The sequence below is a fragment of the Diceros bicornis genome, chromosome 13, assembly GCF_020826845.1.
Source record: "Diceros bicornis minor isolate mBicDic1 chromosome 13, mDicBic1.mat.cur, whole genome shotgun sequence".
Lineage (NCBI taxonomy): Eukaryota > Metazoa > Chordata > Mammalia > Perissodactyla > Rhinocerotidae > Diceros > Diceros bicornis.
The window spans coordinates 9,103,035-9,115,996 of NC_080752.1; the positions used below are offsets into that span (position 1 = coordinate 9,103,035).

Below are 12,962 nucleotides of genomic sequence, written 5' to 3' on the forward strand. Positions count from 1 at the left end.
GCCTTCATTCAGCAAACATTTATTGGGCGCCTGCTGTGTGCCTGGCTGGATTCAGTGCCAGGGTAGGGAGAAGGCGTTCAGCTCTCCGAGGGCTCCTTCAAGTCCAAACCCAGAATCGCCCAGCCGCACGCATTCCAGGGCCAGAGGCAGCGTGCGCAGCACTCGAATATATATATATACACACACGCAAACAGTGTCCTGCGCGGCTTTTCTGAGCGTTACGGCGCCCTCCTCCCGCCCCTACGCGGCGCGGGCGGGGACCCACCGGTTCCGCTCCGCATTAGCAGCGGAGAAAGGAGGACCCCCGGGAGCGGGATCCCGGCGTCTGGCCGCCCAAGCCCTGTTCAGGCTTAGGCCCGCATGGAGGGGACTGCGGAGTCCCAGACGCCTGACCTGCGAGACGTGGAGGGCAAGGTGGGCAGAAAGACCCCTGAAGGGCTGCTCCGCGGGCTGCAGCGAGGCGAGTGGGAACCGGGAACCTCTGGCGCCCTGATGCTCCCGGGGGCGCCGAGGACGGGCCACAGCCTGGGGGACAAGATCGTGGCGCTGAGGATGGAGCTGGTGAGTGTGGGCTGCACCTGCCAGAGGGACGGAGCCCCCCCCACATAGGACCGGAAGGGACGGACTCACGCCCCCAGAGTTGGGCTGGAGAGGAGAGAGTTAAAATTCCCCACCTGACTCCTCAGGATCCCTCCCTGATCAATCCTTACACCCTGGGGTCCATTAATTACAGACCCCCGCACCCCCACTCCCACCCCTCACCCTCACCCCAAGGATGAGTGGGGTATTGATGGGTCCTGAGGACCTGGGGTGGGAGGCACAGGTTTTTGGAAGTTTTTCCTGCCAAATAATTGGGAGGAGAGAGGTGAGAACTGGGACGCCCTGAGAACCTAGCACAGCACAAATCTCCCCCCTACCCCTCACTACCGGGCTGCCTATCCCCCAGCCACCATTACAGGGCAACCAGTTTTTTCTCCTCCTGCAAATTGGGCCCAGGGTTTGTTCCTCTGAGGCCCCGGTATTCACACAAGATTCAGCACAGAAGGGATTTGGGTGAAAACTGCCTGGACTGGGGCCACCAAAAACATCCTCTCTCCCCAACATCCCCCCACACCCACTTAAAGTATTTGAAAGTTCCTGGAACCTTAGCAGACAGAGCAACAGCACCATCAGTGTTGGCCCGGTCACTGACTCAGTCTCTTCCCCCCAGCTCCCCAGGTACACTGGATATTTGGATCTCGTCTGTACCTCCTTGGGGAGAAGAGGAGGAAACAGGCACCCTCCCCCTTCCCTGTTGCTGCTGGTCTAGATTCAGAGCCAAAAGGGCACTTGGGGCCCCCCCAGGCTCCCTAGGGCCCTGGTTCCGGTGAAGGGGCTGATTTACATCTGCCACCACTTTGCAGCCAGTTCTGGGGAACTGAGGAATTGCCAGCCACTTTCTGGCCCAGAACCAGGAGCCCACAGTGAGTGTGTCAGCCAATAGATCTTCCTGGAGCCCCACTGTGTGCCCAGCTCTGTGCCAGGCTGAGCTGTGAGGGAGCAGCAGGGGTGGGTGGGGGGAGGTCATGGGGTCCCAGACAGCTTGAGAGGCTGGAGAGAGCCTTGTGGGCAGAGCAATCAGGGAAGGTTCCTTGGGGGAAGGATTTGAATGCCATGTGTGCACTTGGCCTTGAAGGTTGGAGATAAGTGCCAAATTCTCCAGAGCGGGGCTGTGACTGTGTCCACCCAGGGAGGGGCCTGGCTTTGCCTCATTGTACTTTTAGCTGAAGGCCTAGAAAGAGCCTATCTAGAGTGTCTTGCTTTGGAAACTAACTTTTACCAAGTGCATGTGCCAGGCATCATGCTGAGCACTTGACAAGATGTTCTTTTAATCCTCACAGCAACCTATTGGGTAAGTGATACTTTATAGATGAAGAAACTGAGGCACAGAGAGGATGGTAACTGCCCAAGGTCATATAAAAAGTAAAAAGCAGAGCTAGGCTTTGCACCCAGATGATCTGCCTACACTTTGCATCTTTCCCATTGAGACCTGCTGCTTTGTACCAGACACTTAAAACACATTTTATGTCATTGAGGTGAGAAAAGCAGTCCTCATATTCCCCGTCTCACAGATGGAACATGCTGGCGAGTGTTAAGGGGCTTGCTTGAGTTCCCACAGGCAGCCAGTGGAGGAGCTGGGCCTGGGCTCTAACTCTTTCCTGCCTTTGGTGGAGATCACCTGTTTGTAAACTTTAACCTAGTACATTTAACTTCTGATTAGATCTCTCTGCATTCTTGACCCAGCCTGGCCTGGGGCCCTGATTAGGTCTCTCCGCATTCTTGACTCAGCCTGGCCTGGAGCCCTGGGCTGTCCATGAAGGGCATGAGGGAGAGAGCCTTCTAGGGGCTAGAACAGGGTCGGGCTTCTTATGTGCCCCAAGGATCCCTGCCCCATTCCTATCTCCCTCCTTGGGCCAGGATGTCATTGATCTCTTTGCGCTCTGCCCTGCCCACTGGGTTGCTCCTGGGGAGGACAAGGGGTGGGCCAGGAGGTTTCCCTTGGAGCCGCTTGTGGCAGAACCGGCCCAAGCCCTCTAAGTCCTGTCCTTCAGCTGTCCCTCTCCTGCAGGGAGGGGGCAGGCCTGCCCTTGAGGCCAAGGTCATCCCTGCCTCTAGCCTCTTCCCTGCTGCTTCCCTCCCCTACTCAAAGGTCTAGTGAACCAGCCAGACTCTGAAATATATGGGGAGTGGAAACAATGGCAACCTCTGGCTACTTAATCCTCCCACCCAAAAACTGCTGCTATGACAACCAGCCCCCACAGAGCAGTTTGAGGAAAAGCTTTAGGCAAGGAGGGGGAAGGCTTGGGTTCAAGTCCTGGCTCTGCTCCTGAATCATTTTGTGATCTTGAGCAGGGCCCTGACTCTCTTGGCCTCAGTTTTGGTGCTTCTTGGGGGATGCGGGTCAGGGGATTATGGGGCCAGATGGTCTCTAAAAGCCTTCTTAGTAACAATAGTCTGGGCATCTCAATCCACGACCAGGGAACTAGGGCTGGGAGGATCTCTGGGCTTTTACCTCAGGGCCTGATTTGGATTGAGTGATGTGGGAGCCATGCTTGTGACCTCAGGGCTGGGCAGAGAGTCTGATGTGGACATGTTAAGGGGAGGAGTGAGCAACCTGAATCCCCCTGGGAAGAGAATTGGGTTGGAGTGGCCTCTGAGGCTGCATCTCTCCTGAGCTGTTTATCCCGTTTCCAAAGAGATGGTGTGAAATGAGTGTTTCTTTTTCTGGCAAGAAAGCTTTGCTTGCTTCTATTCTGGGGAGTGATGCTGTCACAGTCAGGGAATCCCACTGTCACAGGACTATAGAATCTAGTCCTCAGATTTGTTCCCACCAACATGGTAAAACCCAACCCCTGAACCCTGGAACCAGCAGAGGGCCCAAAGATAGTAAAGGCAGGAGCATCCCAGAGCTGAATCCGACCTGCCCAGTCCTAGGCTCAACACCATAAGTGAACTGGGCAGGACTTGCTCTCGGGGAGCTCACAGTCTGGGTTCAGGAAGGAGGGATAACAACTAATAACTCTAGTACAGGATGATAAGTGCTGCTGGAACCCAGGGAGGGCTTCCTGGAACAATCTTCATTATAGAGTGACATGGTCAGATTTGGGCTCTGGAAAGGCCATTTTGAATTGGAGGAGACACATTCTGTTTCTTCTGGTTGGAATGCCTCTCCCCACCACTTTGTCTGGCTAAGTCCTACTTAACCTTCAAGTCTCCACTCATGTCCCTTATTCCAGGAAGCATTTCCTTACTGCCCTCGTTGAATTTTGGCCCTCTAGGTATCCACAGTCCTCTGTGCTGCAATTGTTTCCCCTTCATTTGCTGTGTTGTACTTTAAGTGCTTGGGTCATTGTCTTATCTTACCCACTAGACTGTGAACTCTGAGGGCAAGAAATGGTGTCTTTTCTTCTTTTATCTAACAGAATGCTATGCCTATAAGAAACGCTCAATATTGTTCCATGACTGAATGGATTAATTCCATCTTGAGGAAGGGCAGGGAAGACTTCCTAGAGGAGGTGACATTTGATTTGGGCCTTGAAGAATGAATAAAGTCAGTGGGAATTCCAGTTCAAGATGGCAGGTTGAACACATGCATTTACCTTCATTCCCTCCTGAAACTCCACTAAAAAACCAGTAGGAGGATTATTTTAAAAGCCATGAAGCCATTATGACAACAAGAACGGGGAGAAGATGATAGGAACAAAGTTTTGGAAGCTGAACAGAAGAAGGAAGAGTGGTAATTAATTTAGGAGACCTGAAAAAAGCTGAATTCCTAGCCAGTAGTGAGGAAACCTGAAAAGCAACCCATTTTGCACTACGGAAACCCTCAAAGTTCTCAGGAGTTGGAAGCACCACATATTTCTGGAATTGAGGGTGCCAGTGGAGCTGAAAACAAGAGGGTCGGTGAATATCTGTTTAAGAATCATACTCTGAGATCCCCTCCCTAACTGGGCGACCAGGTGCCAGCCACTCCTTTATCCCAGCAGAAGACTGGAGATGTACGTTTGGGAAAGAATAGAACAGAAGGAAGGGGGGAAGGGGCAGAGAGGAGGGGAAAGGGGAAAGCATAGCAGGAGAAGCATGTTTAGTGTGAGAAGTTTGTGTAATACATTTAGTTTGGTCAGGACTAGGACTGTTGGTTTCACTGTTAATATATTTGTCTCCAGTATGAAGTAGTTGAAGATAGTCTCTTTTATCATATGTCATTAATAGTCTGTATAGTCTGTGGTATTTCAGTTCTTTATGTCCACATCTCCTTATTGAAGCTGTAAGCTTCTGTTAAGCAGGGACAGTTTCTCCACTGTCTTTGTAATTATTAGAAAATCCAGGTACCCAATTATCATTTGTTTAATTGAATTAGAGTTGTGATATTCTTCCAAAAACATGAATAATTTCAGGTGCAAAATTTTGTTCTGTGCTTATGCCATAGTAAATAAGTTAACCATGGTAATATGGAAAGCCAAATAGTACCGTTTATTGGTTGACTAATACCTAACATGCATAGCATACTGCCTGACAATATATTCCTTCCATTTCTTAAAATAAGCCTTTAAATTAGATAGTATCCTCATTTTACAATGAAGAAATGAAGGTTTAAAGGGGGAAAAGAATCCAGTTTCATATGACTCATTAATGGCAAAACTGGAATTTGAATCCAGGTCTGTTTAATTCCAGTGCTATATTTTTCTCAGTGTAAAAATACTTGGTCTTATTCTGGTTTATCATTGTAGATGTGAGTAAAGCAGTTGTTTCCTGAATAATTCAATAAACATTTATCAAGTGATATATATTACCAAAAAATAGAACCAAAGGTCTTCAGAGTGGGAGACACCAAGCAAAGTTGAGGGCAAGAGGGATTAAATAAAAATGTACTAAAGGTTATGAAATACTCCTCCCAGCCTTTCCCCCTACTTGGCTCCCAGAATATTGGCAGCTTTGCTTACATTATACTCTCTAAATGGGTATAATGTGGTGAGGATGATGAACCCAAGAGAAATAAAACACAAAAGACACTGACTTCAGGCCTTACCCAATCAAACAGCCCAGCCAGATAACCCTCAGTGAGGCTCAGAGCTGGCAGGCCTCACACATGCACAGAGTCCACTGTCAGCTCTTTGGAGACTGTTCTGAAATGTAAGCAGCCCCTGAAGATCGTAAGACGTCTCCTGAGACCTTCTAACTATATAGACCTAAACAAACAGATTAAAGCAACTTGAATGAAGTGGAGATAATACAGGGAGATGAGAACTTATAAAAATCATTAATTATATCCTTAAAGAGGTAAGAGATAATATTACAGCCATGAACAAAAACTGTAAGATATAAAAAGGAAAACAGAATTAGAAACAAGTCTTTGAAATAAAAACATGATAGGAAAAAATGAAAACCTCAGTAGAAGGGTTGATAATATTGAAATATTTCAGAAACTAGAACAAATATAGAGGGTTGGAAGAGAAAAAAAAAAAAAGAGGATCAGTCCAGGATGCCCTCTATCCAAATAATAGGATTTCCAGAAAGAACAGAAAAATAGTGAAGGAAAAACAGTCGTCAAAGAAATAATTAGAGTCAGCCCTGATGGCTTAGTGGTTAAGTTTGGCACACTCCGCTTCGGTAGCCTGGGTTCGGTTCCCGGGTGTGGAACCACACCACTTACCTGTCAGTTGCCATGCTGTGCTGGTGGCTCACATAGAAGAACTAGAAGGACTTACAACTAGAATATACAACTATGTACTAGGGCTTTGGGGAGGGGTAAAAAAAAGAGAGAGGAAGATTGGCAAGAGATGTTAGCTCAGGGCAAATCCCCCTACCACCAAAAAAAAGAGAAATAATTAAATCTCTCAGAACTGAAAGACATGAGTTTCCAGATTAAAAGGGCCCAACAAGTGGCTGATTCAATGGATGAAAATAGACCTACACTGTGGCAAATTACTGTGATAGTTTAGAACATTGGGAACAAAGAGAAGATCCTAAAACCATCTAGAAGGAGTGAAAAGATGGTTACGTAAAAAGGATCAGGAATAAGAATGGCATCAAACTTTTTAAGTATAACACTGAAAATTAGAAGACAATGAACAGTGCCTTACTTAAATGCTGAGGAAAAATTATTTTCAACCTAGAATTCTATACCCAGCCAAGCCATGAACAGTGTGAGGAGAGAATAACAACATTTTAAAACATGCAAAGCTTCAACAAGTATACTTCCTATGCAGCCTTCCTCAGGACGCTATTTGGAGGAAAAGCACCACACACACAAATGAAGGAGTAAATCAAGAAAGAAGACATGGGATCCAGGAAACAGGATCCAACTCAGGAAAGAGATAAAGGGAATCCCCAAGGTAGTAGTGAAGGGAGATCCCTGGAGGACAGTTGTGCAGCAGGGACAGATTGGAGCAGATCAGAAGCCTCCTAAAGAGCTGCCTCTAAGAAGGTAGAATAGACAGGATATATGATGTGTTTGAAAGCCTTGAGAGAGGGCCGGCCCCGTGGCTTGGTGGTTAAGTGCGCACACTCCGCTGCTGGTGGCCTGGGTTCGGATCCCGGGCGCGTCTGGCGCGCCCCTTGTCCAGCCATGCTAGGGCCGCGCCCCATGTGCAGCAACTGGAAGAATGTGCAACTATGACATACAACCATGTACTGGGGCTTTGGGGAAAAAAAAAGGAGGAGGACTGGCAATAGATGTTAGCTCAGAGCCGGTCTTCCTCAGCAAAAAGAGGAGGATTAGCATGGATGTTAGCTCAGGGCTGATCTTCCTCACAAAAAAAAAAAAAGAAAGCCTTGAGAGGGAAATTCAGACAATTGGGAGAGAGTTTGGGGATGACTTACTAATAACCATGTAGCAAACTAAGGAAAATAATAATAATAATTCTTATTCTAGGGAAAACATAAAGTTGTAAGTAACCATAGTAAACCACATGGCTTAGCTGTGAATAGCATTTCCGAATTCTAATAAGGTAAATACTGAATAATTAATTTTATTGCATATATTGGGAATGTGGGGAGATGGGAAGGGTGTCTGTATGGCATAGGAGTGGGGGGTAGGATGAAAGAGTTAAATCCTTAACTTTCTATTGTGTGGGAAGTCAACAGAAAACACCTAAAACTTAAAAATCAAGAAGTAGTGTGTTATTTGGAGATGAGAAGGTAAGTACCAAAATAAACAGCTAAAAAATTAATGGTAGTTGTCTCTGGAAGGTGGGATTTAGAACTAGGATGGGGGAACTGTTTCTTTTCATAATAAATCTTGCAGAAGTGTTTGCCTCTTGAATCATCTATTACTTTGATTAAAAATAAAACTAAATAAAACGAAATTTAAAAAGTCATGTGTGGCAGGACTTGGGGTCCCCAGGGAAGTGTGCTGGAGGTGAAGCTAGAGCGATGGACAAGAGCCGCATTATGACAGGCTTTGGAATGCCAGCTGCTGAAGTGTTGAGATTTTGTTCTCTAAGCGCAGTGCAAAGCTCATAAAGGCTCTTGAGCGGGGGAGGGACAGGTTCAGACTTGTGCTTGGGGAAGATAACTCAGTGCATCTGAGCTGAAGGAGACCCTAGAGATTACCCAGTAAGTCAGACTTACTCCCAGTACAGACGGGGAGACTGCTGTGTGGTGGAGGGAAGCCCTGAAGCCCCCAGCCAGCGGGGTTCTGACCCTTCGAAGCTCTAGCCAACCCCTCCCTCCCTCAACAACTGCCACCAACACCCTGAAGGGACTGGGGGACCAGGTTAACTCTATATCCTCCAGCTCCTGCCTCGTTTTGGCCCAGTCTACTTCCCAGTTAACACATGGCCCCCATCAGTCTATTTGGCTAAACGTTTCTAAGTCTTGCTGGTGAATCTGAACCAGTTCAATAGTTAATACCCTAACTATGAAGTTCAAAACTCAGTAGGATCAGATTTTAACACAGTACTTCACATTTACTGAGACCTTACTCTGTGCCAGGCACTGTGCTGACTACTTAATAGAAAGCATCTCAGAATTCTCACAGCCACCCTGTGAGGTGAGTGATTTCGCCCTATTTTACAAACAAGGAAACCGAGGCTCAAAGAAGATAAGAAGGTTGCCCACAGTTATATAGCTAATGAGTGGTAGAGCTGAGATTTTACACAGCAATCTGTCTGCTTCTAAAGCTCACACTCCAAACCATTCTATTTCCACGCTCCTTCAAGGTGAAGCATAGTTGGGTGGACCACAAGATAGGGCCTCCGGAAACATTGGGGAAACCTATGGCCCAGAACCTGGGACTGATTCCTTCTCCCACTCCCCCAGGCTTACCTGCGATCCATCGACGTAAAGATCCTGCAGCAGCTGGTGACCTTGAACGAGGGCATCGAGGCGGTGCGCTGGCTGTTGGAGGAGCGAGGCACGTTGACCAGCCACTGCAGCAGCCTCACCAGCAGCCAATATAGCCTGACAGGCGGGAGCCCAGGCCGCTCAAGGCGAGGCAGCTGGGACAGCCTGCCAGACACCGGCTCCACCGACCGGCTAGATAGTGTCTCCATCGGCAGCTTCCTGGACACGGTGGCCCCCAGTGAGCTGGATGAACAGGGCCCCCCTGGGGCTCCCCGTGCTGAGATGGACCGGGCAAAGGTTATACCTGGGGAGAGGGCTAGGACTGAGGTGGATCTGACAGCCACCAGACTAGGGAACTTGAGGGCTGTGTGGAAGCCCCCAGGGGAGGGGCTCCAGGGTGTACCTCCTGAGCTACCAGAGGATGAGAGTGCCAAGCTGGGCTTTGAGGCCCACTGGTACTGGGGGCAGTGCCAGGATGATGTGACCTTCCTGTAACAACTTTTCCATCCTTTTGTATTCCTATGGCTCTTTCATCACTAGGTCCTGGTCTCCATCAAAATTTATTCTCCCTCAATCTGGGACTGGGAAGAGGCTGCATTGAAATCAGTTACCATGGACACCGGGCCTCACCATCCCTCTGGTTCCTGGGGAGGCTCTGTCTTTATCCTTCAATTATTGGGTCTCTAGAGCTGTTTCCATAGATACATTGACTCTAGAGGCTTGACCTGTGGCTTCTGATATGATGGTATCTCTTCCCCTTCCCCCCCACAACTAGGTAAGGATTTCAGGGATTTCGGACCCCTAGGAGATGAAGAGGTGGGATTGTAATTACCTTACCCAACGCCTAGGAGTCTTGGCCCCTCTTGGCCAAGATGGAGGATTGCGGAGGGACGTGGACATTCAGGGCCAACCCTCCATGGATTGGCCCTCCCAGAAGCCTTTGGGGTTGGTAGAGCTATCCCTTCCTGTCTGGTGGGTGATGTCATTTCCTGCCAGAATGGATTGGCCTTTCCTCTGTACTAGTCTTTTAGTGGTGATAAGTCAATATAGGGGTGTCTTAGCCGCTGCTGCTAAGTGAAACCATGTATGTTTATTCTCCATACCATTACTTCTTGTGAGTGGAAACATACCACTCCTCCTGGCAGGAGAGTTTTACTCTCAGATGTTTGTCAGAAACATTCTTACTTTTTAAACAGAGTGTTCTCGTTTTATCCTAGGGGGTCTCACTTCCTCTGTGGCCACCTCCCTGTCTGGTGCCAGCACTCCTATATCTGTGCTTGCAGGGAGGGGAACTGGCAGGGGCCCACCTATTGCTCTCAAAAGTCAGTTTGTCCATCTTACCCTGCCCCTGGGTTGCCCACATTCTTGTATTCTAGCTCCAGATCTGTCTGCCAGGAGGTTCAGCCTTTGTGTCTCCACCTTCTCCATTTCCACTGGGCCTCAGGCCTTTTATATGCAGATGAGTTCCCTAGCCTTCTCTCCTCATTGCTGATGGGAGCCAGAGGGAGGAGAAGCTGGAGGTCTCTCTCAGAGCTCTGAAGGTGTACCAGAATCTCCAAAGGGGGGAGGTGTCTTCTTTGATCCTGTGGTTCCCCTTCCCCCACCCTGCCCCAGACCTCCCACCCTTTGGTCACAAGGATGCCTGCTGGAGGCTGGGACACAAGGAATCCCTTTGTCTGGGATACAATGGAGGGGTGTGGCAGGGAAAGACAGAGGCTCTTTGGTCCTAGGGCCCATATCCTGGGAGTGGGGAGAGATGAGGGAAAGGCGGCTTTCCTTCCTCCCTTATAGCAAGCCCTAGACTCCTGGGACCTGAGGAGGGAGCAGGGGACTGGTTCTGGTCCTGGGTTTCAGGGCCCTAGTGAATTATATCAAAGAAGGAATTCAGGGAATCTGCCAGCCTGGGGCACAGGGAGGGAACAGGCCCAGAGATGGGGGAGGACGAGGGCTGTGGCTGATGTCAGAGAATGAATGCTTGGAGATTAACCTGTTGAACCCCAGGTAACTGCCCATTTGTTGGTCCCTGTCTTTCCTGGGCCCTGGAACTAGACTACTGGAAGGCAAAAAGGAGAGAAAAGGATGTCAGGTAATCCTTGCCTGTTTGCTGTGCCCTCCTGAGCTGGAGGAGTCTTCCCCAAATGCTAGAGTAACTCCTACAGTTTCTCTACTTTTCATTCTATGCTGAGGAAGGGAAGGAGGCCAAGTTGATCATCTCCACTTCCCCGAAACTCCTCAAGTCTTGTTCTACAACCCCCACCCCAATCCTTTTGGGGCAATACGTTCAGTGTGTGGCTCTCCCCTAAAGACCGTCTCTCCTCCTCCCCTCCCCTGAAAGTGACTGAAATCTCTAAAGTATATTCTTAGCCTCTCCTCTACTGCCCACCAGCTGTGTCCTTACCACCCCTTCTGGTCTTGGGGCTCCTGACTTCCCCTTGGGCTGGGAATTCAAATACACTTTTCCTACTCTATTGCCATTTTGTAGTGTGCCCTTGGGTAAACTACTCTCTCACTTGGAAGTCTTGTCTTCCTTTTGAAGCTTATTTGTTCATTTAGTCTACAAACTTCTGAACTGAAGAGGTTGCCCGCCCTCTGGTGGCTGTTATGTACCATTGCCAGGGGTAGCTGGATGGAACCTCCGGTATGGCCTTACAGAAGACCAACCCCCTCAGTGCACAGACAGGCTAGACAGACGGCCTAGAGAGGGCACAGACTTGCCCACTGCCACCCATTGTAAATCCGTGGCAGTGCCCAGGTCAGAGAAGGCAGATCTCTTGCCTGCCTGCCCACAATGCCATCACTTGGCCAGACTGTTCCCCCACCCCACCCAGTCAATACCACCTAAGCCCGAAAGGACCAAAAGCAGTTTTCTTCCTGTTTTAGTATTTGGGTTCTCACCCCACTCTAGAGAGGCAGCTCTATGTTTAGAGAAAGAGCTCTAGGCTCTGAGGAAAGAGAACCTGGGACCTGGATTGGGTAAGGATGCACGAATCTGGACTGCAGATACAAGGAAAATCAATCCTGGACCAACTGTTTTTCTGGAGAGAGCCAGTAGGCCCAGACGTCGTGGGGGCAGAGAGTTCAGCATTTCAGAGCTGGAGGTTAGAAGTGGGGTGGAGATGGGGAGCCTTGAGATTAGGAAATCCAGATGGGTCCTGTGGGGTTGGGGAGCCCCCCAGGTCCAGGGTTGACAGCACGATTGCATAGGCACAATTGGGTGACAGCAGAGATGAGACTGTTCATGGCAGTTGCGGAAATCTCGCCTGGGAGGGTAAGGGGTGGTGCAGGTCGGGGTGAGTCCATCCAGGAGACGTGAGACCATGTGAATGGGCAAGTGTAAGGGCGTGCATTTAGGGTGGGGGCAGTGAGGTGGAGCACTGGACTGACTGGAAGCTCAGTGGCAGCTGAGGTGAGAAATGCTTGGGGCTTGTAGTGGACACAAGCTCACTGTGTGCGTGGTGCAGGCACGTACTGGGCGTCCAGTGACACCTGTGGAATGAATGGAGGAATGAATGTGTGTAAACCACAAGGAGATGTGACTTATTTTTTTTAAAGTGGGTTGGGCTGGCCCTGTGGCTTAGCGGTTAAGTGCGCGCGCTCCACTGCTGGTGGCCTGGGTTCAGATCCCGGGCGCGCACTGACGCACCGCTTCTCTGGCCATGCTGAGGCCGCGTCCCACATATAGCAACTAGAAGGATGTGCAGCTATGACATACAACTATCTACTGGGGCTTTGGGGGGAAAAAATAAATTAATTAAAAAAAAAAAAAAGTGGGTAATTAGGTAGTTACAGGAATTTAAAACATTCTTCTGTTTAATTCTTAGCAACCCTATAAACAATGCATTATTAACAATGTATTGTTGCTTAGACGTTTGCTTAAGGTCAGATAGATAATAAATAAACTATATGAACCTAGGTTAGTCTGACTGCAGGGGCTTCCAGGAAATCTCTGATTCCCCACTCCCCACTCTCACAGACCTTATTCTCCTTGGAGAACAGGTTATGCTGCCCAGCATAGAGGCAGTGTACTAGTTTCCTGTTGCTGCTGTAACAAATTACCACAAACTTCATGGCTTAAAACAATACAAATTTATTACCTTACAGTCCTGGAGGTCACAAGTCTGAAATCAGTTTCACTG

At 48.9% G+C, this 12,962-nt stretch overlaps 1 protein-coding gene across 2 annotated transcripts; it reads left to right on the top strand.

The window, feature by feature from the left end:
- The first annotated feature begins 230 nt into the window (after nucleotides 1-230).
- On the top strand, nucleotides 231-11,457 carry LURAP1 (leucine rich adaptor protein 1). Of its 2 annotated transcripts, XR_009221810.1 has the most exons (3): nucleotides 509-561; nucleotides 8,476-8,533; nucleotides 8,803-8,863. XR_009221810.1 is itself a non-coding variant. In XM_058552305.1 (2 exons), exons 1-2 carry the CDS (start codon nucleotides 361-363, stop codon nucleotides 9,319-9,321), a joined length of 720 nt encoding a protein of 239 aa, XP_058408288.1. In that variant the 5' UTR covers nucleotides 231-360; the 3' UTR covers nucleotides 9,322-11,457. The 2 variants fall into 2 exon arrangements, 1 of the variants encoding a protein (XP_058408288.1); XM_058552305.1 differs by lacking the exon at nucleotides 8,476-8,533 and having other exon boundaries at nucleotides 231-561; nucleotides 8,803-11,457.
- The last annotated feature ends 1,505 nt before the right edge of the window (nucleotides 11,458-12,962 follow it).